General features: G+C 41.2%; 1 protein-coding gene across 1 annotated transcript; it reads right to left on the bottom strand.

The window, feature by feature from the left end:
* Positions 1-561: 561 nt before the first annotated feature.
* sypl2a (synaptophysin-like 2a) lies at positions 562-24369 on the bottom strand. The gene is made up of 6 exons (XM_037765178.1): positions 24168-24369; positions 23851-23925; positions 10634-10755; positions 6782-6980; positions 5869-6048; positions 562-2713 (listed from the first exon to the last, which is right to left on the bottom strand). The coding sequence occupies exons 1-6, from the start codon at positions 24180-24182 to the stop codon at positions 2588-2590; spliced, it is 717 nt and encodes a 238-aa protein (XP_037621106.1). The 5' UTR covers positions 24183-24369; the 3' UTR covers positions 562-2587.
* Between the last annotated feature and the right edge of the window lie 707 nt (positions 24370-25076).

A 25076-nucleotide genomic window follows, 5' to 3' on the forward strand; every position in this document is an offset into this window, starting at 1 on the left:
CTGGATGCAGCGTTGGAGGCCGGGCCCCGTTCATTCCTATGAAAGTTGCTCAGCGGCGCATGAAGCCTAGATGACTTGACTTCCATCTGGAAAAGTACCCGGATCTTGGGCACATGGAACATGCGCAGTAGCGTCCTCTCGGTCACATGACTCGGTCACGGGGCCCCAACGTCACGCCGTCGTCACGGCTTGCGCTCCGGCCTCGGTCTGGCTCTCACTCACATGAACGGAGGAAGGGCAATAACTCTGCTATTAGTTAATTTTACAACTTTAGAATCTTAATTTTTTAAATAAGGGCTATTTAGGTGTTCGTACTGGGAAGTTGATTCACCTCAAAAAAAATGATCCATCTATATAAAATGTCTGGAAGCAACATACTGTATATATAGACCGCATTAGTTCTAAGCAGGATTGTATCTATCAGACTAATATGAAAGATGCTATAATCACATCCAAATTCTGCACATAGTGGCTTTAAATGTGTGTAAGCCATGAGGGTGGGTCTACAGATGTACTCTTTTATAATCTTATGTTGCAATGTAATTAAGAAAGGAGACAGAATCCAGCAGTTACAGCTCTCATGTTTTACACTTGTCAATACAAATAAACCATTCTTTCATTTAGCAAAAACAAGGCATAAAATACATGAAGTCCAATTTCAATAACCCCATCGCATAAACATCCCACATATTACTGTGTTCTAATTAAACCAAGATTTATCGTCTAAAATTTATATAAAGCATCTTACAAAATATGCATCTAATTTCAATGTGATGTGGAAAATATATTACTATTTCTATTTCTCTCAAACAGCCCCTCGTTTATTCCCTATACGGAGGACACGGCGGTGAAATAAAACAGCTGCACAGGTGGCTCGATAACTCCACTAACAGTTACTTCATGAAGATCATTAGATCCCTCGTAGTGCAATGCAAAATAATCAGTGACAAAAGAGTCATCAACAGTGACTGTAGGAGTTCAATACAAAACCTTGTGATGCATGGCATTGGCTGTAAAGTTACATGTAGAGCAGAACTACGGGCGTGGCCGTTAAGAAATACAGCAGGATTACATCAATCTGGCAACCACATTTTGTTACGTGAACTATTTTTCATCACACGATTAAGCCGAAAAAGCCACTCAGTGGTACAACACGTTAACAGCAAATCTGACAACATTGCAAAAAAAAAATTAAAAAAAAAAAAAATCAAGGAGAAGCTGCACTCTGACGTTTTTCCACGGGGAAATACAAACAGAAACCCAACATTGTTTTTTAAAAATAAGCAACTGACTAATTAATGTAGATAAAAATACACGTGAACTGTATATAAATAATCTCACTGCGAGTCACCTTTTACAAAAGATCGTTTGAACGAGAATAAGTCTTAGTGTTTATGGTAGTAGTGTAAAAAGTAACATTTGGATCAAACAGGAACTAAACGGTGGCGGTTGGCCTGACATCTATCGGTCACTTCCACGCTGTGAAGTCATGTACGACAGCTACTAGAGTAAACATGTGGAGAACATGCCTTGTTCTGGATTACAGGCTGAAAATAAACAAGGCTGTCACAACGCTGCCACAACCAACCTGAAACAAAAACCCTAGAATGAAACTTTCAAAATAAAAGTCTGTAAAAAAGTGCAGTAGATCGTAGTGATTTTTCTTTTTTTACTTGGTGTGTGTGTATTCTCTTTAAGCGCAAGATATTCAAAGTGTGTTGAAACTGCAACACCCATGATGGGGTTATGAAGTATATTTGTCTGTGTGTGTCAGTAGATTAGAACATTGGTGGGGAAATGGCACGGTGGTTCATTTAATCGGTAGAAGGTTCTGAGCTCAGAAAAGAAGAGAACGAATGCCTTAGTGTGATTATACAGCAGGGCTCTGGTATCATCTGTTGCTTTAACTGGAGAAAAAAAAAAAAAGGAGCATTGAACATATTTTGACCTTCAGGCTATGACACATCTATTGAAATTGAAGTGACTGATATGTTTAGAATTACAGTACTTGGTATCTGTACTGTAGCACTTCCTCTTACCGATTACATGACGGAGAAAGGACTCCTGTTCAGAAGCCCAGGCATGCATTTGCTCCCACCTAAAAAGTTTGCTTCTTAATTTGTATTTCTTGCTTTTTATTGGATACGAGGGCTGTTTGCTCTCAACTTCTCTTAATCGTTTACCTTTTTTCCCCTAGCTGAAGAGCAGTAGAGATTCTGGGTTCTTGCATCACAATTTCCTCATTAGGCGGCTCCCTGAAGGGCGGACAGTGCTAACGTGGAAGCAAATGCACTGCGGGACCTGCTGTTCTGAACACCAAATACATACAGTGATGACAGATTTTGAAAATAAAAGATAAAGAACATAGGGTTGCTCATTGTCCTTGGGGGACTAGGTTAACTTGAGCTTAAGACCCGTAAGTGAAAAAATAGCTCTGACATGTGTTGGGAGGTATAGTGGGTATTTAGGACAGTTGCCCTCCTTTTTGTTTCCATTTCTGCAGGTTAACATCAGAGACCAGTGTTGGGCACAAAGCGGTTCTGCCGTGGGCACAGGGCACATGCTTGAGGACCCCTCGGTGATGTGGCTAGGGCTCAGGAGGCCCTCCTTCCTCCATGGTGGCTGGTGGGTTGGGATCCTTGTGGAAAGGAGTCTCCTTGTAAATAAACCAGCAGTTCCCCGCCCACAGGATCAAGTTCAAAAAGCCAAATATCTGTAGGAAGACAGGAAAACAGATAAGTGACAACGAATAATGTGTACTTCACTTATTCACGATGTCTTGTCCTCCCCTTGTGTGTTCCAGTTCAGTCGTGACCATAAGCTTTGAAGTAGGGACTTTTGGTATCGGCCGATACCGAATATACATTTACTGAATTGTTATTTATTTTTAAAATAAGAAATCGTGCACCAGCAAGTTGGTAAAAAACAATCTTCAAAATTAACAGGAAATACAATTCAAGTGTAAACCTTTTTAATGCAGCAACGAATTGGTTAAACAGGAAATAAAATTCCAGTATATAATGTTTATAGTATATAAATATAGAATTGAATTGAATAAATCGGCCTCATTCCAAGATACACGGTCTAGCTACTGGAGTCAATATCGGCTCGATATCCGACAACACAAATCCGTGTTTTGCAGTAAACACACGGAAATTTGAATACTGGTGACTTTAAAGGTGCCGTATAATAAAAAGTGACATTTTCAGATCTTCTATATTATAAAGCAGGTTTAAGTTCTATATAAATACTGTGAAAGTATCGAAACGTTCAATCCACAGGGAAACACACACAGCCCGTATTCAGAAACTTAGATTTTGAAACAAGCCGTCAGGATTTCTGTCCATTTGTGATGTCACAAATCTACACTATTTAGACCATTTCACGGTTTTAAACGTAAACCTTCTAAATGTGTCCCAGTTCATTTCCTGTTGCAGTGTATGTGAATGACATCAGCTGACAGGATGTAAACATGGACCCAAGCTGTTGCCTAGCAACGCAATTCTGTTGCAATTCCTTTGAAATGTACTAAACCGGAGCGTTTCAGACAGAGGGTAAATACAGGTATATTCAGACGGACAGTATGAGGAAAATAAAGTATTTTTTTAAACATTAAAGTACGTAAACATGTTCTATTAGAAACCCAAAATACAAGTAAAACCTGGAAATGAGCACAATATGGGACCTTTAAAGTAAGGCTTAAAAATAGGCTTGACCTGTACATCAACACTTACACTATTGTCAACAAATGTCGATACTAGGACAAATACAATTATTGCATTTACACACTATTTGACTCAAAATAGTGCATCCAACAATGCTATCGTACGACTACACGTTCATTTTATAAAATGCATTTTTGATTATACATAGTTACACTGCTGCAGTAAGCTGTGAAGCAATCCCAGCAACGGAAGGAAAAGTGTTTTTTATTTTAAACACCAGATGGCACTGGCTGTACGCTGCTACCAGAACACTCATATACAGTATAACAATAATCTCCTATCAGTGGTATGTGGAATACTGTGTTGAAAAGCACAGGAGTGGGGCTGAGGTTGGTAGCGGGTGCTAATCTGTAACAAAATGTTTGTAGTAACTTGATAACAGTGAAAGCAGTCGGTATGGAGCATGTTGGCTGAAAGGTGGACATCAGTAAAGTTTGTTCACAGTGGCAGTTATCGGCTCAAATGCTGTCTGCTTTTGGGACAAAAATAGGGTTTGGACAGATATAGTGTATATTCTCTCTCTCTCTCTCTCTCTGGTATGGTCGGAGCGGAGTTATTTATGAAGCATCCTACTCACACCGTCGGCAAGGAACAGAAAGAATGCCACTATGTTTCAGTGTAACGGCAAAATAACAAGACAATGAAATGAATGATGTCTGTCCTGAAGATTCCTTTCGGTTGTCATGCTATGGAATCAACATATTAAAAAGACTGACAGGCACATCGACAATTCAATGCCGGAGAAATCAAACAAAATATAGAAAGGTTTATGTAAAGCTCCATATGGAGAGGTAAAGGCTACAAATATAGTTTTTACCTAAATTTAAAAAGGGACTGTTTGTAACTTCTTACATGTATGAATCATTGCGGGTCGGTGTCCCAAGCGTGCTCTCGTGTGGCTACGCTGTACAGACATCAACACAAACTACACGGAAGCACCAAAACCACAAAGTTGTATCTAGTGAAGACCGTCTGTTAAACAGTGTTGGCGGCGGTCGGAGGACGCGTGGGAGACCGTAGCTTTGGTCTCCAGGACCAGAGTCTCTGCTGTACTCTGCTCCTCTGCCTGCTTGCCTTCATTCACACACCGCGCTTGTTCTCGCTCACTCGGCTCGCTCCACCTCATGTGCATGCTGCTCACTCCACACTGCAGAAGAGTTAGTCACTCTGAGAATATCTAGTGAATGTACAGTGGACGTTTGTGCAGAAATAACTGCTGCAGCTCCTCCAGATCAACAGAGGTTTCCCGTGTCTTGTGAAGTGACGGGGCTCCGCAGAGAGAAACGTTATCGTCTCCGACCAAAACTCCGGTGTCTCCCCTGTTCTCTCCGGCCGCGGTCGGGAGGCTGAGGCAGGAAAAGCCAACACTAGGATCAGCAGTGATTCATGGAGAGACCTTCGTCTGGTCAGATAACATTACTGCCAAGCAGCTGAAATATAGAGTGATATTGTGCTTTTAGCTGACGTGTGTCTCCTCACTGTTTTGAGCAATGCTCGTTCATGTCTATGTAGAGCGAGCACAAGCACGAGCAACAGGACGCTGACTTTCGTTGACTTAACGGCCACAGGTGTCGCTGTTAACAAGACATTTATGATTCTTACATAGAGTCCCTTTAAACAAATGCTCATGCCATCTGCTTTTTAACCCCCAGACCCCAGAGGTCTACTTTCCGTCATATCTCACAGGTGCTTTATTCTATCATTCCAGTTTTTCATGACTTTTGTCAATCAATTTGTTCCTGATGACTTTGTGTCATTGTTTTCCGTTTCTGTTTTAATTGGTGCTTTTAAATAAGAATTTGAAATATCAATGTATTTGATTCCTGCGGGACCCCGGTCAAAAGGCACCCAATCCCGCCTATGCAGTTTAAATAGATGGAACTATTTATTGAGTTCATGTTTGCCATGGGTCATTATTTAAAGTATCACACACACTATCTGTTATTTAGAATCAAACACTCAACAGGAATGTGCAAGCATGCGTGTCCAGTTTAGGGAACAGCTCTGTAGCTCTTCTAAATGCTAGAGCAGACAGGATGTTTCCTCTATAGGACCAATAATACGGCCTCTCTGAGAATTTTGGGTCTCTTAAGAAGGAAGTACTAAAGGTCTGGTGCAGCTGCACTACTTTACCATGACTTACCACAGAGGCATTGAGGCGGCCCATGGACGGAAAATCTCCTGCGTGACAGATGTCCTTGCATAAGTCGATCATGACCAGGTGCTCTGGGTTAGTGGCCCACTTGATATCGGTCAGCCCTTTGCCCCAGGCTGAGGAGGACACAAGCCACAGGAAGGCGAAGGCAGCAGTCACCACCAGGTCCTGGTAGGGAGAACACCGTTTAACACGGAGCATGTTTACATATGCATTCATGTCGGATCAGTATTCAGAAGGTTCTCAGTTCCTGTTGCACGTAAACCTTATCTCTACTATCTACATTAGCTGTGACCGCTTATCAGCTGGAGCCGATCCCAGCCGACATTGGGTGAAGGCGGGGTACACCCTGGACGGGTCGCCAGACTATCACATGTCAACACTATTAACCGTTCACACCTACAGTCAATTCAGAGTCAAAATGTCTTTGGACTGTGGGAGGAGGCCGGAGGAACCGGAGAAAACCCACGTTAGCCGGTTTTGAACCTGCGACCCCTCTGGCTGTGTGGCGACAGTGCTAACCACTGCAGCACCGTGCAGCCCCCTTATCTACCATACAAAATGATCATTTCATTTTAATAATAAAGTACAATGGAGGGGTTGGGAGGCTGTTGGTGACAAAACAGTAGGGACATTTTATATTTAATATGACTTATTTCCCTCAAGCAAACCACGACCTCTGAGAGGCCTTAAAATTCACTAATCCATTACTCCAACTGAACTTCCTGGATCATATTTTAAACTCACTAGAACCTTAAATAACACGCCCCAGCGCGTCGCTTTAACACAAGGATGATTTTGGTCTAAATGCCTGAGATGTAAAAAACAACCCCATCTTCTCTCCATCTTGGTGGGTGTGAATGGGGTTAGTACAGCAGGTATGAAGAGGATGTTTACTCACTATGATGGGACCGCGGCTGGTCTGACGGTAGAGGTTCTGGTAGCCCAGGTAGAGGACCAGCGTGGCGGTGCAATAAAGGAACCCGAACACGCCGACGCACACAAAGAACTCTGCCGAGGAGGAGAAGTCGCCCTGGAGAAAGGTCTCGTTGGAAAGAGTGCCGCTACAGAGCGGTATACGATACGGTTTAGCATTCAACCTGAAGGGAGGAGGGAGAGAGGGAGAAGGCACTTTCAGCAGTCGCTCTGATGACTCTTGTTTTTACTCTCTTGTTGTGTGATTTCAGAGAAAACAAGTCCTCACCTGGGTTACTCGTCTATCCAAGGAAAGCAAGAAGAGAGAACATGAAAGGATTAAGCAAGACTTTTTTTTTTTTACTTAGACCGACTGTGTGCACAGATTAAATATAACCTTCAACTCACACTGCATGGGCGTAGATCAGCTTCATCATAAACACACTTCACAGGGATTGGGATTCAAATCATTAACTATCACAATAAACAGAAGACCTTTTTCCTGATATCAGAATATCACTGAATATCACAAAGTCCCTCGTCTAACTGACATTAATCACACTGCACTACATGATCATGAGGAGTAAGACCCTTCAGTGGTTCACTTCAGTTATATATATATATATATATATATATATATATATGTATATATATATATTATATATATTGGTTGAAACCTTGAAGACTACTTTTGGACTACAAGGGTGTGTGCATAATGAGTATTACATGCTGCTTTCATCAAATTGTACTGGACTGGACCTGTTCTGAGCAATCAAGGTCAGAAAAAAAAATACATATACAAGCAGGGTGCCACTGATGGAAACAGAAAGGTCAATCTTTAAAGTAAAATCATTTGTCTTACGGTGCTGAACAGAGATCTACTGTAAAGTAACTTTATAATGGATTTTTGTAATTTGCTGCTGTCACTGAATCATTGTTTTTAAGGTGCAGAGTGTGGGATCTGGTGGGATCTAGCGGTGAGGTTACAGATGTATGCATGTGGGAGAACTACGGTAGCCGACGCAAAAACGGGAATGTCACTATCTAGAGCCAGTGTTTGGTTTGTCCGTTCTGGTGCTACTGTAGAAACATGGCAGCCAGCTCCGTGAAGAGAGGACCCGCTCTGTACGTAGAGATAAACGGCTCATTCTAAGGGCGTTTTCACACCTCTAGTTCGTTTGCTCTGGTCGGAATCACCAAATTGTTACTATGTTGCATATTGCCTCGAGTTTGGTTTGTGTTCACGCGGCAGCGTTTACAAGCAGACCAAAATGTTGGTGCACAAAGAAACTGCTCTCTTATTGGTCAGAATTACCCTGCGGGAAAACTCCCGGAAGTAAACAAAGAAGAGCAGATTTCCAGAACGCAACCAATGGAGGGACAACTACGCGGCTTGATCTTGGCACTGGTCATCTTTTTTTTACCATGTAGCAATTTTTCACTCGAGGCAAACGATACAGTTTGAAAATGAGGCGACTGGAAAACAATGTATTGATGCACTGGAGTTGTCAAAGGCGCATATCAAGACAGTTCAGGAGGAGGCGTGCATTAACCCTCCTAAACTGTGACATGCACATCGGCCGAAAATATTTCCGAAGATCCATCAGATATGCCCGTGGTCTTCAACACAGCCTGACGTTACACCTGTTTAGTACTGATGTGAATAGCGAAGACAAGTGTAGGCTCTTTAGTAGTAATGTTGTCTGGTGTCTGGTGTTGATGTGCACAGCGTTGCTTGCTACCGGAGCTGGTTTAATCCAAAAAGGCGCAATGCTTTTTCCAGTTGGACCGGATCGAGGTTGGATCATGTTCTCATCAAAAACGAAGCGTACCGAACCGTACCGAACCGTACCGCGGTTCGTTTGGAAGCGAACCAAGACCGCCCCGTCAAGGAGATCTCGGTTCGCTTGTTTTGGTGCTGCACCCGAGTGTGATTGCTGTGTTCACACCTGCCCAAACGAACCACACCGAGAGGGTAAACGCTCCAGGGTTCAATTCAACTGAACTAAACAAGGCAGGTGTGAATACGCCCTAAGGTAACGAAAACACAATGATCCTTATTTCCATGCAATTTAACTGTTTAGAGAAGAAACAAGAAAAGTAAGAAAAGTAACTATCCCCCTAGTCAGTGGCACACATGTTCAGTTTCCTCATCCTTGTTTCTGCTAACCACTCTCATGCTCTCAGCTAGCAAAGTCTGTGATAGATAATATGCTGCTACCATTTTTTCACTTTCACTTTCACTAACAACCCTGTCTTAATTGACCTGTATGGTGGTGATACGATCGTATCGTGTTTAGCCTTTAACAAAAGCGTGTTGTCCATATTCATCATTACGAGCAAGCTGCAAAATGTAACATGAGTGACTGAATCTTTTTTTCCTCTAAGAAATAAGATTTGTCTGATTTAATTTATATTATTAGAACACAGTATATAGCACTGAACAGCATTTATATGGGACTGCATATTTCTGCAATATATTATATATAATTGCTTCATTTGAGTCTATGTGGAGGAAAAAGGAAGTTACCGCTTTTATTGTTGTAGTCTGAGAGACGTGACGTCATATCAGTTCCGTATCCTTCAACCAAAACAAACTAGCCGGCTGCCGCGAGCCAAAACAACAATGTAGAAAATGGCGGAGGGTCCGCGTGGATACAACCTGCACCCTCACATGTTAAATCCAAAGTGGTAAACACTACACATCCAGTAAAGGATGGAAACACTTTGGGTTTCACACATTAGCAGGAAAAGCAGAGCTAGACATCACGGCTAAAGCTACATGCTAACTCTGTCACGCATTCAAACGGCCCCGATAGAGCTGACCATGGATGGATAAAGAGAACGGAGCTGACGGGAGAGCTAGAGACCACCTTGGAGAAGTTAGAGGAAGTAGACACGTGGGACTATATCGAGTTTTTCAAAATAAGGTGTTAACAAAGGGAACTGTATATACAAAATACATCTATGGAAATAAGATTGATTGGATTATATTCACCAGAAGTATAAAACATTACATGTCCCTTATACATTAAAGAGTAAATTCCACTAATCTGTGAGGGAAATGTCTTTATTCTTTGATTTTTGGGTTGCTGAAAAAAATGTAATAAATAATTCCTGACAATGATCCTGATATATTTGACTTCAGGACATCTCTGACTACATACATGCTGAAAATCAAACAATCTTACCGTATTGATTGAATAGTTTCTAAAGTAAAAGTCCCTAGAAGTGTATCATTCAACTTTTCCCCATGGTCTAGTGTTAAGAAAAGTTAACAAAAATCTCAATAAAACGTAATATCGAATCGGCACCCAAGTATCGTGATAGTATCGAACCAGGAGATAGGTGTGTCGTCTCAGCCCTAATATATAGATATATCTATATATCACTATTTGAAAGATATTCTTGTTGTGATATTGATTTCAACTTTATGGCCCAGTCCTGTGTCATAGTGTCTCTAAATGCAGCTGCCCAGCAATGACTGATCACACTGGTTACCTAGTAACATTTATACTCACAATCAAATCATTATTTGATGCTTCTGCAGTCATTTTGACAACATGAATGTATTTGGCTATATTGAGACACAAAAAAAGCCATCAAAGAGAGAAGTAGGGGAGAGACTGGAGGTTTAACCTGCTTACACTAAGTGGGATAACCATTCTTTTCACCATGATGAGAAAGATCTTTTTGTCCTGGCGTTTTAAGAAAACAATCTGAAAATCCTGTTTGACACATTAACTGCATTTCAAAATGTATCGACAGGACAAGTCTTCAATGAGAGATAAACAGCAAAGTCTCTTATGACTGGGAGAGCTCTAGTGTGCTACAGTACCTGAACGGGTAGCCAAACGCAGGTTCTACAAGCTTATCATCCACCACTCCTGGGCATTTGACTGTAAAGTGGCTCGTCCCAGAGTAACCTCCAGCGGTGGCAAAGGCAAAGATGGTGAAGATCTGTAGAGGCAGAGAGATAGGAAGTTTTAAATGAGGTTGTGTGTCTCAAGTCATCAGGGCTTTTTGGTTTTAAAAGCAATAAAGCCACATTCTGTTGCTATAATTCTGACTTAATAAAAATGAATAAACATCATAAATTAATACAATCTGAATAAAAGTTTTTATTGAAATTAAATTAAGAGCAATTTAATGACTGGTGACCAGCCTCCACCCGGCACTGTGAAAAAACAGCTGTTACTGTTCATGTCCAGGTTTACAGGCTGTCACATACAGACTGGTTTGACATTCAGTAATATCAATTTAATAAAATTCATATTTGTAAAGATCAAATTAAGAAATTATTTAACTGTATTGCCTTTTAGGATCAGAGGTAAGCTCCTACATTAGAGTCAATATGAAATAGATACAATGATGCATTTTCCCTTCCCACAAGTAACATATGCCATTTTCCCCTTCTGGACAAACCTCCCCACTTCACTATCACTCCTCCACACATCCTTTTTCCACACAGGAAACTCCCTCCCTGCTGCTCAAAGAGCTGAAAGCGAAAATGGAAAACCCTCGAATATGAAGCTGAACAAAACAAACCTTCAGCCTCAACCGGTCTAGTTCTTACAAAAAGCCACCATCTAATAGATTCCATTTTTACTGAAGAGTTACTCTACTGGTAATCAACAGGGCTGGGGATTATTTGTCCTCATCCAATGAAAAGACGCAAACCTACAACTAAATTCTTTCCTCCTGATTCAATAACATTTCAGAAACTACACTGTCCAGCTGTTTTATATTCTTTGTTGGTGGTGTCAGAGAGGAGGATGCTGTGCAAACTGTAGACTGTTCCCACCATGATGCACCACAGGATGCCACAGAGTCCGACCTCGAGCAAAGCGCTGTTGGCTGTATAAAGTTTGTCTAAATTCTGTGGAACCTAAAAGCAGTATGACTAATTTATTCCAGCATCTGGGCGCCGTCCCAGGCACCGAAACGCAGCAGAGGAGATCGATAGACAGACAGTCTCAACAAAGCCAGGTCTTTTATTTTAGATGTTGGAGTAGGCTACACTTTATTTATTTGTTTACAGGTCTACATATGAGCAAATTAGTTTTTATGGGGTATGTGTCGGTAATTTATTTGATGTGATTATTGCACAGTTTGTCATCGTTTTTGTTTCAGTAAAAAGGAAAATCCTTGCAGTCCCTTGTCCTCATCTCCCACGAGACAATAACAGCAAAGTAAAGTACAATATAAGTAAATAAATAATGGCTGCAAGTTCAAGGAAAGTTTGACAGCCTGTTGTCATCGTCGTCTCCCCTGCCACCTCCGTTTTAATAAGAGAAATAAAACCATATTTTCTGAGTGTTTCACGGCGGTTACGATGTAAAACACAAATAAACACACAGCTAACTCCGCACACCTCCGCACAACCCTGCTGGAAGGTGCTGAGCTGCCGGATTTTCAATGAATGCAGCCTAAAGGTAGGCTGTCCTCTGTGCCTCGGTCAAACCGACACACCGATAGCAGCATACAGCAGCCACTGCACACAGCAGAGGAGAGACAGAGGAACAGGTGAACTCACAGCGATGAAATAAACCCGTTCTCATCCGTCAAATACGGCCGCAAAGCATCTAAAGGGGGACTTGTGCCCATCGATGTAAGGCCTAATGCTTGCGTCTTGAAATCAGAAGCCGAGAGGCGTGACAAAGCGACGGTATTTCACCATCTGAACGGGCTGAACACAATGCGTGGGGGTTAAATCCCCACATGGCTCAAAAGCTGTTTGCAGACGTCCAGAAGCATCCCGAGCACAGCAGAATAAGAAGAAAAAGAGAAAACCCAGCAGAGGGCTGCGGAGCTATATAAATAAACTTGCCTTGCTTATAGGATTGCACCGATACCGGATCCGATATCGGGCCGATATTGACTCAAACAGCTGGATCGGGTATCGGTGAAAATGGGGCCAATCTATTGAGTTCAATTTTATGTTTATATACTATATACATTATATACTGGAATTTAAATTCCTGTTTAAGTTTTGACCAATTTGTTGCTGCATTAAAAAAGTTTACTCTTGGTTTGTAATTTGTGTTAGAGACATTTTACCAAGTTGCTGATAGATAGATAGATAGATAGATAGATAGATAGATAGATAGATAGATAAAAAAAAAATCAGTAAACTTATATGTATTTATTTGTTATATTTTGTTTTACAAAGTTAGGGAAGCAATGTTTAAGTCAAGCGTGATGTTGCCTTACACATAAAAGAATGATCCCAGTCACTTCCACATAGTGAGTATATACTCGGTATCGGCCGATATCAGAAGCCCAGGTATCGCTATCGATACTGAAAAGTCGGACCGATGCATCCCTTCATGCTTATTGAACGTGCTTAAAAGAAACAAAAAAAACACTCACAAGTCACATATATGTAACAAAAATAAGTTTGAAAGGTGAACCTTTTAGAAGACTTTTTTTCTGGTAGAAACTTTCCGTTTTCATTGTATGTGTCAGGTGAATGACGAGTATACGGCTGTAAGGGTCACATACTTATAATGCAGCACTATGAATAGTTGGGCAAAAGCCCCCTGTAGGGGTTGTTCTTATTGCATAACAATGAATGTCAGCAAAAAGCTTCTATAAGCAAGAAAAACACGCTGATATCTTCAACTCTGCTGACAGAGAGCAGACCCCAGCAGGAAGAAGGGAAAGCAGAGAGGAACCCAGACCATTTCCTCTAACCCTCAACATAAACTGACTGTGCAGAAAAACTGGGATGCCACTCCGGGGTCGCCAGAGAATCATCTGTGGTGCAGCACAAACTGCGTTCAGGATTTGCAATTTAGTAGCAACACAGGTTTGGGTTTAAATACGTCTCCGTCTCAGCCAGATTACGCACAAGTGCCGTGAATTTAGCAGCAAGGTTTGGACAAGACTTGAACAGCCTCTCTTCATCCGCAGCATGACCAACCCACGGTGAAATATGTTGTTGGCTGTAGGACCTAGACTGGGAATACATCAGCAGGGTTGGGCCCGGGCCACAGTTTCAGACCTGTGCAGTATTCTACTGTGCACTGTGGAGAAATTGTGCAATTAACATTGTACAAAACCATTTATAAGCCTAACCCACTCTGGGCTGTACCGAATAGGGATGGGACGATATCACAGATCGCAATATAAACATCACAATAAGTTGATTGTGGCGAATTTTCATTATCGGGATAATCGTGAATATCGTCATGAGTGACTTGAAAAAGCAAATAAACTTGGCTACAGCGTAGTTTGGTCAGAAGTTGGCACTATAAACTTGCATGGCTGTAAACTGCCAGTAAACAGATGTTAGAAGAAGTAGAGAAACAACACAAGTGGGCTTGGCCATCCAACCATCTACGAGAGAAAACTGGAGAGAGTTTTATAGGAATTTGTTTCAATTGGGCAATTTTTACTTGTTCTCTCATGTCAGCTAATATTGGCCATGTTTCATGTTGTTGGAGACAAAGACCAGCATTCACACATTATGGGAATATCTGAGAAGACGCGGACAGAGGGAACAGCTGTCATGTGAGTTAAATGTTCGCTACGTCAGAATTTATTTGACAAAGGCAATCCATTTAGCACATCAACTCTTTTTCGACGAAGGCAAAACCACCTCAAGCGAGCGTAAAAAAATATTTTTGTAATTGAGGAAGTTTTATTGAATTTTGACGTTTCTATACAGATTTTCTAAAGTGATACTTTGAATAAATGCGAACAAAAATATGTGAATGGAAACATGGCCGGAGAGAGGGGAAGAGAAGGTGGAAGGTGGACTATTGCACGCAATGTTTCTGTAAGTTATTAATAACTTACTCGGAATCCTACTTTGTCACCTGCCCGCCTGAAACCTGATATTTTTCCCTTGAGCTTACTGGAATCAGCCCGACTCACGGGTTGTGGGTCGGGCAGCGCATCACTACTACACAGCCACCACTGGAATCTAATTCTAAAAATAGTATAATATTAGTGTAGCCTAATCTTTATCTGCAAATGTGCAGAAATACTAAGTTTAAACAGAATTGATGGACATGGAAAAAAAGAAGAAGCTGCAGAGCATTCAAATGTTGATTTAGAATTTGAATGTCAATGTTATGAATGAAGCTTCAAACTATTCAGTACAGCCCTATGTTGGGTATCACCAGAGGTCCTTTCTGAGCCAGGAAAAACCTCATTAAGGTACTATATCTGGTAACCGAGTATAAGTTGACTACAATGTTGTGAGATCCGGACCGATGCAGTTTCATCCTATTTTTAAAGGCAAGCCATTACTCGCTAAAATAGAGACACAAACTCGGAACAGAGCAGAGTTGGATTTCATACAGTCAACACTGGCACACACTATACACATGCCACATGCATTGTGGCTGCTGTCTCTCCCAGTCGGGTGAACTGGGGTCTCAGTGGTCTGTCTGTGCATCGGCTTATCGTTGCAGCTGGGCAGCTCGTTAGGCACTAAAACCACAGCACTGCTGCTGGAACACACTAATCTTGTCAGTTAACGGTTAACAATTGGTTAACGAGGGTCGGCTATTGGTTAGAAAAAAAATTAAAAATTAGCATCCCTACACTGAATATAATTGAATATCAGATTACATGCGGAGCACGCTCATAAAAATAATCTCCACTAAACGTCTCCGAAACTAAATGTAATGCTGCAACAAGAGAATAGAAGCTAACAAATATCTCAGACTCAAAGTGTCCCAATTTCTGCCTCTTCTTCTTGGTGTTATTAAACCGCCCTGTTAATAAAAGGTGCGTGCCAGGAAGAAAACAGTTTATGGCCGCAGTGAATGCTGTTTTTGAAAGATTAATTGCAAAAAAATATGGCTTGAAGCAGAATATTTCCTTAGATAAAAACCTGTTGTGAATTTGGGAAAGTAATATATTATCTTTTTTCAAAAACGTTTGACTTTTGGACTGAGGCTTGAGACAATTACAGAGAATGAGCACCACATCGCTTGTGTGTGCCATGAGAGAAAGCAAGACAGAAGGTGGACTGCACGCAAGGTTTTTATAAATTATTATTATTAATAGTTTGAATGTCAACGGAATGAATGAAGCTTTGAACTGTACAGCCCTGGAAAACACCTGCTCAGATGGTAGGCTATAAAATGTTGCGGGTATACAGTATGGCTGCACGATCATGGCCACAAGGCAAAAGTGAGCATGGCTCACATACAGACGTAGGCAAAGTTGTTGGTAACGTTCCGTTAAAGAGAGAAAAACCCACAATGGTCACTGAAATAACTTGAAACTGACAAAAGTAATAATAAATAAAAATTCACTGAAAATTAACTAATGAAAATCAGATATTGTTTTTGAATTATGGTTCAACAGAATCATTTAAAAAAACAAACTAATGAAACTGGCCTATACAAAAATGATGGTACTCTTAACTTAATATTTTGTTGCACAACCTTTTGAGGCAATCACTGCAATCAAGTGATTTCTGTAACTCTCAATGAGACTTCTGCACCTGTCGACAGGTATGTTGGCCCACTCCTCGTGAGCAAACTGCTCCAGCTGTCTCAGGTTTGAAGGGTGCCTTCTCCGAATGCATGTTTCAGCTCCTTCCACAGATGTTCAATAGGATTTAGATCAGGGCTCATAGAAGGCCACTTCAGAATAGTCCAATGTTTTGTTCTTAGCCATTCTTGGGTGTTTTTAGCTGTGTTTTGGGTCATTATCCTGTTTGAGGACCCATGACCTGCAACTGAGACCAAGCTTTCTGACACTGGGCAGCACATTTCGCTCCAGAATGCCTTGATAGTCTTGAGATTTCATTGCACCCTGCACAGATTCAAGACACCCTGTGCCAGATGCAACAAAGCAGCCCCATAACATAACCGAGCCTCCTCCATGTTTCACATTAGGTACAGTGTTCTTTTCTTTGGATGCTTCATCTCTTCGTCTGTGAACATAGAGCTGATGTGACTTGCCAAAAAGCTCCAGTTTTGTCTCATCTGTCCAAAGGACATTCTCCCAGAAGCTTTGTGGCTTGTCAATATGCATTTTGGAAAATTCCAGTCTCGCTTTTTTATGATTTGGTGTCCTCCTCGGTCGTCTTCCATTAAGTCCACTTTGGCTCAAACAGTGACGGATGGTGCGATCTGACACTGATGTACCTTGACCTTGGAGTTCACCTCTAATCTCTTTGGAAGTTGTTCTGGGCTCTTTGGTTACCATTCGTATTATCCGTCTCTTCAATATGTCATCAATTTTCCCCTTGCGGCCACGTCCAGGGAGGTAGGCTACAGTCCTGTGGACCTTAAACTTCTGAATAATATGTGCAGCTGTAGTCACAGGAACATCAAGCTGCTTGGAGATGGTCTTATAGCCTTTACCTTTAACATGAAGGTCTATAATGTTCTTTCTGATCTCCTGAGACAACTCTCTCCTTAGCTTTCTGTGGTCCATGTTCAGTGTGGTAGACACCATGATGCCAAACAGCACAGTGACTACTTTTCACCCTTTAAATAGGCAGACTGACTGATTACAAGTTTGAAGATACCTGTGATGCTATTTACAGGACACACCTTAGTTTAACATGTCCCTATGGTCACATTATTTTACATCTTTTCTAGGGGTACCATCATTTTTGTCCTGGCCAGTTTCATTAGTTTGTTTTTTAAAATGATTCTGTTGAACCACAATTTAAAAACAATATCTGATTTTCATTAGTTCATTTTCAGTAAATTTTTATTTATTATTACTTTTGTCAGTTTCAAGTTATTTCAGTGACCATTGTGGGTTTTTTCTCTCTTTAACGGAACGTTACCAACAACTTTGCCTACGTCTGTATTCCCGCTCACTGCTTAACCTTAACTAAAGTAAGACCAAAGGTATTGCCCTTTTGGAACTAATGGAACGAGTTCTACGTCGAAAAAAAATCCCAGTTTTTGGCCAAAATTTTAAAAATGTACCCCCCAAAAGGCACAACTAGACCACTCTGTCCACCATAATACCAAATTTGAAGTCGGAAACAAAATTGAAGTCGGAAAAATCTAACTTTTTGGCCAGGATTTCCAAAATTTTGGGCACCCTGGACTTCAAACCTTCAAAAGGCACAACTAGACCACACCGTCAAGCATCATACCAAATTTGAAGTTCCTAAGTTAAATAGTTTCAGAGTTCTGCTCCTGAAACAAAAGTGTGACACCCCGACTACGTTGTTGCTGGGGTATAAAAATGCTAATCATGGTTATTTTGATCAATATTATATTATATTATTATATTATATAAAAATAAAAATAATTAACTTCCTAATCATTTGAATCGTGTGTTTATTTATATACACATATATATATGTATATGTATATACATATACATATATATATATAAAAATGTATATGTATATATATATATATATACATATATATATATATATATATATATATATATACACATATATATATAAATAAACTAACACATATTTCAAATTATTAGGAAATAAATTATTTTATTTTTATTGATATAAAAAATCTTGACATAGTAGTTCTAATTATATATTGTGACAACACCGGTGTCACCGATTACACCAGACATTTTACAAGAACATATAACGGTGAATATGTTTGTGAAGGTTCTCAGTCATCCAGGTCATGGTATCCGAGTAAGGGTTAAATCAGCAGCAACTGGACTTGATATAGATTCTTGAAGACGTTTCACTTCTCATCCAAGAAGCTTCTTCAGTTCTGTCTGAATGGTAGGGGAACCCAGGAATTTAACCTCTGTGGGGTCGTTAGCAGGATACTAGAAACCACTCAGTACATTGGTGCTCCTCTAGAGGTGTGACCACTGTAGTTATGGGTCATTAGAGTCAGCTGATACCTAGTGTGAATGACTGTCACATTGGTCGTTGGAGTCATTAGAGTCAGTTGACGCCATGTGAATGACTGTTTGGTGAGGTAAAGTGTGAATGGTTGTTTAGTCTCCTGGGTAGGGATGCCAGGAGAGCATCGTAAGTGGAAGACAGGTGATGCCTTAGGTCTCCTCCTCCGTTGAGTGATGGCTTCTCTACTTTGGCAAAGATGGCCTCTTTCACTCCTCTTTCAAACCACCTTTCCTCCCTGTCCAAAATATGCACGTTATTGTCCTCAAAACAGTGTCCCTTGTCCTTCAGGTGTAGATAGACTGCTGAGTCTAAACCTGAGGAGTTGGCCCGTCTGTGTTGAGCCATCCATCTGTTTAGAGGTTGTTTGGTTTCACCAATGTACAAATCTGTGCACTCCTCACTGCATTGCATGTGTATGCAGTCCAATGTCCAATTTCCAAGGTGGTTTGAAAGAGGAGTGAAAGAGGCCATCTATGATAAAGTAGAGAAGCCATCACTCGACGACCCCACAGAGGTGGTCAATATGTGTAGCGCACCTACTGTGATCTTTACCGTCGGCTGGCTGTGTGTCTGGTGTCTCCGGTCCAGCTTTCGCTGCGGGGCCCCAGGGGTCTACGTGGCGACGTTTTGTGACCGCTCCATCCTCCTCGCGGCGATTACCTCATTAACGTTATGGTTCTCTTATAGAATTGAGTTTAAATCTGAAATATTGCCAAATAGGCGCGTTTGCTTTTCGCTTCGACACCAAATCCTCCGCCATCTCTCGGTCTGTCAACTCTCTCTCGTCCAGTGTGTGAAATATGACACCTGCTACTCTGAGCTGAGACTCCGTACGGAGCAGATGCATTCACTTTCAGTTTGTAGCATCCGTTGTCCGACTATCTATTGATAACATGCCACTGATACGCAAAAATTAACTAAATGGGTTTTATTTCTGTAAGAAAAGCTAAACGATGGTGGGGGCGGTGGTTACGTAATATAATCAGTGTGTGCCTGACCACCGTGTAACACCGACTACCGTGACAACCACAGACCAGCGTGTAGGGGGGGTCTATTGGCAGAAATGGAATAAAATATTAGCATTATTAGTGTATAATCACCTGAAACTGAGAATCGTTGCGTTACCTTAGATTGAGCCATGATATCTACATGGAGCCCGCCAAGTTGCTACAGTAGCCCAGGACGGACAAACTGAACACTGGCTTCTAGAGAGGGCATTTTGCGTTTTTTAAGTGAATTCGGTGAATCAAATTTGGTGGCACGAATGCACCTGAAGGCCACCGTAGGTTCTTCTACACATTTGGAAAGTGTTATGCAAAGTATTTTGCGAGTTTTTGATCAGCAAAAAAGGATTAAAAAAATGACCTCAACACTACCAAGCAGTAACTGAATTGGACAGTGACGATATGATGATATGGTCACAAGGAAATTGCTCTTTTCTCATAACCAAATGTGGTGCTGCACTAACTGTCTTATAAAGTATATATAAATAAGCACTACAGTACCTAGGATCACTCTGTTGACAAAGAGCACCCCTCTCCACACACACCCTCCACCCTTCCCAGGACATCCTTCCTCCAATGAAAAGCTTCTGATGATGTGCACGTGATTCTTGCTTCCGTACTTTCTCTCAAGAATAATGTCCTTTGTTCACTTACACCCACGTCTACCAAAGCACATTCCCAAATCATCAGGATATCTTTCAGCTACGTAACATTTGTATACAATGGGCCAAAGCACCGGGCCAGGCACTGAGGTGAACAGCCTGCAGGCTGCAGTAGTGGAGTAAAGACAGCAAGATAAACAACAGAAACACACACAGAGAACTGGAGTGCAGTATTAAGCAAGCTTCACGCCCACTGAGGGATTTTCAGGAATGGGTTTCATCTTTCAGGAGCGTCTGGACCTCCACAACATTTCTCAGCTTTCATCTCAGCCCCATTTGACCCACCCAGGCCAATCTGACAGCACCCCAAATAAACCCTCCACGCAGGGTGGGGAGGATTCCCTGTCCAGAGTCCAGTGTCCCACCCAGCCTCCCACAGACTGACTGAAGCATTCCTCACTACCTCCCCATGGTCAGGGAGTGGTGGGGACAGATAAGAGATAGCAGCAGCCAGTCACAAGGTTCTGACACTAGCAATTTAACGAATGGCACATCACGTGACCATACAGCAATAGTTACCCGAAGACAGACCCAGCTGATCGTGACTACAAAAATAGCTCGATCATCGCCTCCCTTAGTGGTAACCAGCCTCCATCTGACACTGTGAAAAACTAGCGTTGCTGGCAAATGTCCACGTTTACAGGCAGTGGCATACAGACCAGTGTGACATTCAGTAATATCAATTCTAAACATCTTCCAAGAGCATTACAGTAGAGGAGGGAGGCAGCACTAGAACACTAAGCCTCACCCTGGAAGAACCTTGCCTATTTCAGCCTTGAAACTGATGCAGACTGACAACAACAAATTGAACTTGAAATGGCTGGAGAAATGGGAAAATAGCAACGTTTAAAAACTCAGAAAAACAATGTCCGTAGCAGTTGTGAAAATCTGATTTGAAAGCTCAGTGACCATCTCGAAAGGAAATAAACAAATCAAAAAACACGTAGCCACCAAACTGACGACCACGTAGCAGTAGCAGCCCTATTCAGCCACAAGATTCTGACACTAACAATCGGCACATAGAGAGAAATGATGAACCAGAAAGACACCGGAGAAGAAAATGTATTGGCCAAATAACAAATGGAGATAGTTTTGACAAATAATAGATGGTAAACCTCGGAAATGAAAACTGTAAGAAAAACATGGACATAGCATTTGTGTCCTCACTGTTTCTTTTGTTCTGGAGGGACATTTGAAGCCTAGAGTTTGGTTTACTACGGCTACGTATCAAAACTCAATATCAACCAAAATGTGTCCATAGCCCAGGTATTGCTAACTGTAAGTACTGAAAACTGACACGGAAGAGTCTGAATTAAATCATAGTTTTTTTTGCCAATTTTAGACTGTAAGGTATATCTTACTTAGGCCATGTTCTTATACGGTTGCTTAGATGGCATGTTTGTGTTCCTTAAAATAATGTTTAAAAAAGGTATTATTTTGGTATCATACCAAAATAATACCTTTTTTTGCTGGTATTGCTCACAACAGACACAAACTGATCCAACATCATCCCTGCGTAAAAAAAATGCAGCACACTCATTCATTTGGATGTAACCAGTCCAGCGACAAAGTAAACGGTCCAAACCGAGTATATGTCTGGAGCGTGTATAGTCAGTCTGAATTTGTGGCTAAATTGTTACAGTCAGTGGTCATGTCTATCATGATAAAACCAGCGGTATACAGTATGTCCACCAGGTTCGGCGAGGACACTAGGGGACGTGCTGCTCCACTCAACTGGCCGTTCAAGCGGTGACGTGTCCTATCGTTGAATACGTGATTGGTCCCTGGTTTACTGCTTGTCTTTTCAAACAGGAAACAACATGACGGCCTGCTCATAACATTTCTGTTGCTCCGTCTAAACAATCCACCAAAATCTACTTCTGAAGACATTTTAAGCGAGAAATAGGCGACGCCACTGGTAAACGTTGTTTCGTCTTAGAAGTAGATCGCCCAGTTTGACAATTTGATCCTCATTTTGTGAGCCGGACACATCGCGCTGGACATTTGCATAACGGACTATTCACGCCTTTTCATTTTGACAGAGCAACTGCCAATGCAATCCACGAACTTCCACAAACCAATACGTTTTTTTGCACACAGTGACTAAATGAATGAAAGTAAAGTTGGTTATAAATGTGGTCACAGTGCAACTTAGACCTACTGTACTTGTTGGAATGGGTTTTACTTTGGAATGATTATCATCATTACCCTTCGTGGCAAAGGAAACGGTGAGCCCTCACTTTCAGTTTTACCTTAAAATAAAGTGGTTCATATAATTCTGCTAAACTGTTGACTTATTCACAACTTTACTGATCGCCTAACTTCACATGGTTCTTGCCCACAGAAAAAAAAAAAAACCTGCAAAACTAAGAAAATAATACACTTTGGTCACAATTCGGTTGATATTTAATGTACTGACTGGGTTTGACATTGTGAGCATTGTGCAATAAACTTTAATTTAACTGGAATAGAAAGCCAGGCTTTTTAACTCACTTTCCTGGAGTGAAACTCCATAGCACAGCAGCAGATAACACTTGTTGTATTATGTTAATTACCAACAGGACACGGCTGGTCCACAAACACACGCCTTAAATACACACAGCACTGCCTTCTGTAATGGGGCAGTTAGCCCAGTAGTCTGCATCAACAACAAATACAGAGCACTACGAGTACTAGCAGTCACATTAGAGGGGGCATTACTGAAATGCTTTCTTTTTTAGTGCAAGGTGCATTCAGATTACTCATTATGAAGTCAATCGCACAGACTCACAGAGTGGTGATATGTAGAGCATGCTCTACTGAGCAACAGCACATATATCCAAGCTCCTTCATTCTTAACAGCTGGTACTGTAACAGCCACATACTATACAGCTGGTTCATAGGAGCTCCAACTCAGGCCTCTGCTTTCAATTTTGCCCACCTAACATATTCATCTGCTTTATTATTGTGAATGGATTTTTCTGTAACAACATATTGGCATCAGCGACACTCCTGTTCTGGCTGAAACTGGTGGATTGAATGCAAATTATGCAACAACTTATCTTGCTATCTTAGCTGGACTATTTCAATACTGAAGTCACATTATATCTGGGAATTTCCTGGTAATTGTTCCAGCTTCCAGTTTGTTCCCGTCCGTTACTATAATCCGGTTTGCCACAGCACGTTGACATCCTCATGTAGGTTAACATTGGGAAATCAGTAACTACATGCATTGTAAATTCACAAGCTATGGCATCATTTAACTCAGTGAACCAGGTCAAGATCCAAGCCTCCAGAGTTACAAATGAACAAAGCAGAGACAGAGCAACCTGCAACAGGTAGTTATTGAACAAGTTGTTTCCAGCCTTCTACACTTTAATGATCAATCTATGTACTAGAATATCTTGCTGACAACACTACAGACTGGTTTGGTGAGGTTGTGAAACTAGTGAAAGGGACTATACTAGGAGATATCATCACGTGGAGTAGATGCGGTTGCTGAACACAGAAGAGGTTAACTTGTAACCTCAATGTGGCTTGTGATCTAACTATGACACATTAAAGTACTTGTGGCCACTTTACTCACCCATTCTAAGACCCGGATAAATCCCAGAGGTTCCTTCAGTGGTCCCAGGTCCAGGGAGAACCCAGACGCCAGTTTCTGAGGACGACAAACAAGCTGTGTTAAATAACAAACAGTTACACATATAGAGCTAGTATCTAGTCAGCCAGGTGTTAACGGATTAGCGTCCACATGAGCACTCAAACAGCCAGCTCTCTGTTACCTGTCCGTCACCTTGATGCTAACTGGCCCTGCCCTTGTTAGCTTACCCCCTGCTAGCAGCATGCTAACACTAGCTAACTCATGTTAACCCGGGTTAACTACTGGGCTAACTCACCTACCTGAACAGAGTCCATGTAGAAGGGCAGCAGCTACAGAGCAGGTTGTATTTCACGCCTAAACGTGTCCGTGTCGTTGTTAAAGAGAACTTAAAGTTCCTCCGTTAGCATGCGGACGGTGGCGATACAACAGCTAACGCGACTTAGTGTCAGCAGCAGCAGAGCAACAGGCAGCAACTGATCAGCCTCGAGCAGTGTCAGACTCTGTCCGACTCAACCGCTGTCACACGAGTTCTCTACTTCCGGTTACACATTTTCAAAATAAAGAACAAAACTAGAAAAGCAATTTCTTAAGAAATTGCGGTGTGAATGCTAGATGCTGAAGAGCTTTAATCTGTATGAAGAAGGATACAGAATCAGAATCAAAAGATTATGAATCAGTAAATAAAAGTTGTGATTGCATGAAAAGCAGCTGAAGCCTTATAAATAGTTAGTTCTGAGTTCCCTGTTACGAAAGTTACCTTCTGGGGCTTTTATTTTTAAAAAGTAGGTGAATCCCTAGTTTCCTGTTAACATAGAAAAAGGGGAATTTTACCAAGCTCCAAAACAATGTTAAATATTTCAAAAAGTACAATTGGGATGAATGAAAGTTGAATAATAGCCAGAATCTATGGAAGATGTGGAAAATGTTACAGTTTGAATGGGGTTTCTAGGTGAAAGTGTGAATGAGCAGTGAAGAGTTGAAAATGCTTGAAAATGTTTAAATCCTGAACATTTCTTCCATTAATTTCAATGGAGAATTTTTGATGAATTATGGTTAATAATTCTGAAAATATATAAGTTATGAATAAGAAAAGTAATAGCCATCATGTCCTAATTGAGCTGCATGTTTTGATGTTTGAATGGAGTTTCTATGTTGAAACATGTGGAACGAGTGACTTTGCAAAAAAAGTGGTCTGACGAAAAATAAAA

This window comes from Sebastes umbrosus, chromosome 1 (genome assembly GCF_015220745.1).
Source record: "Sebastes umbrosus isolate fSebUmb1 chromosome 1, fSebUmb1.pri, whole genome shotgun sequence".
Lineage (NCBI taxonomy): Eukaryota > Metazoa > Chordata > Actinopteri > Perciformes > Sebastidae > Sebastes > Sebastes umbrosus.

What these genes read in the sequence shown, in the direction of transcription:
- sypl2a (XM_037765178.1), bottom strand. An exon ending in GCGTTTGGCTACCCGTTCAG is followed by an intron (nt 6,981 to 10,633) that starts GTACTGTAGCAC and finishes TCCTCCCTTCAG; the next exon opens with GTTGAATGCTAAACCGTATC. An exon ending in CCAGCCGCGGTCCCATCATA is followed by an intron (nt 6,049 to 6,781) that starts GTGAGTAAACAT and finishes TCTCCCTACCAG; the next exon opens with GACCTGGTGGTGACTGCTGC.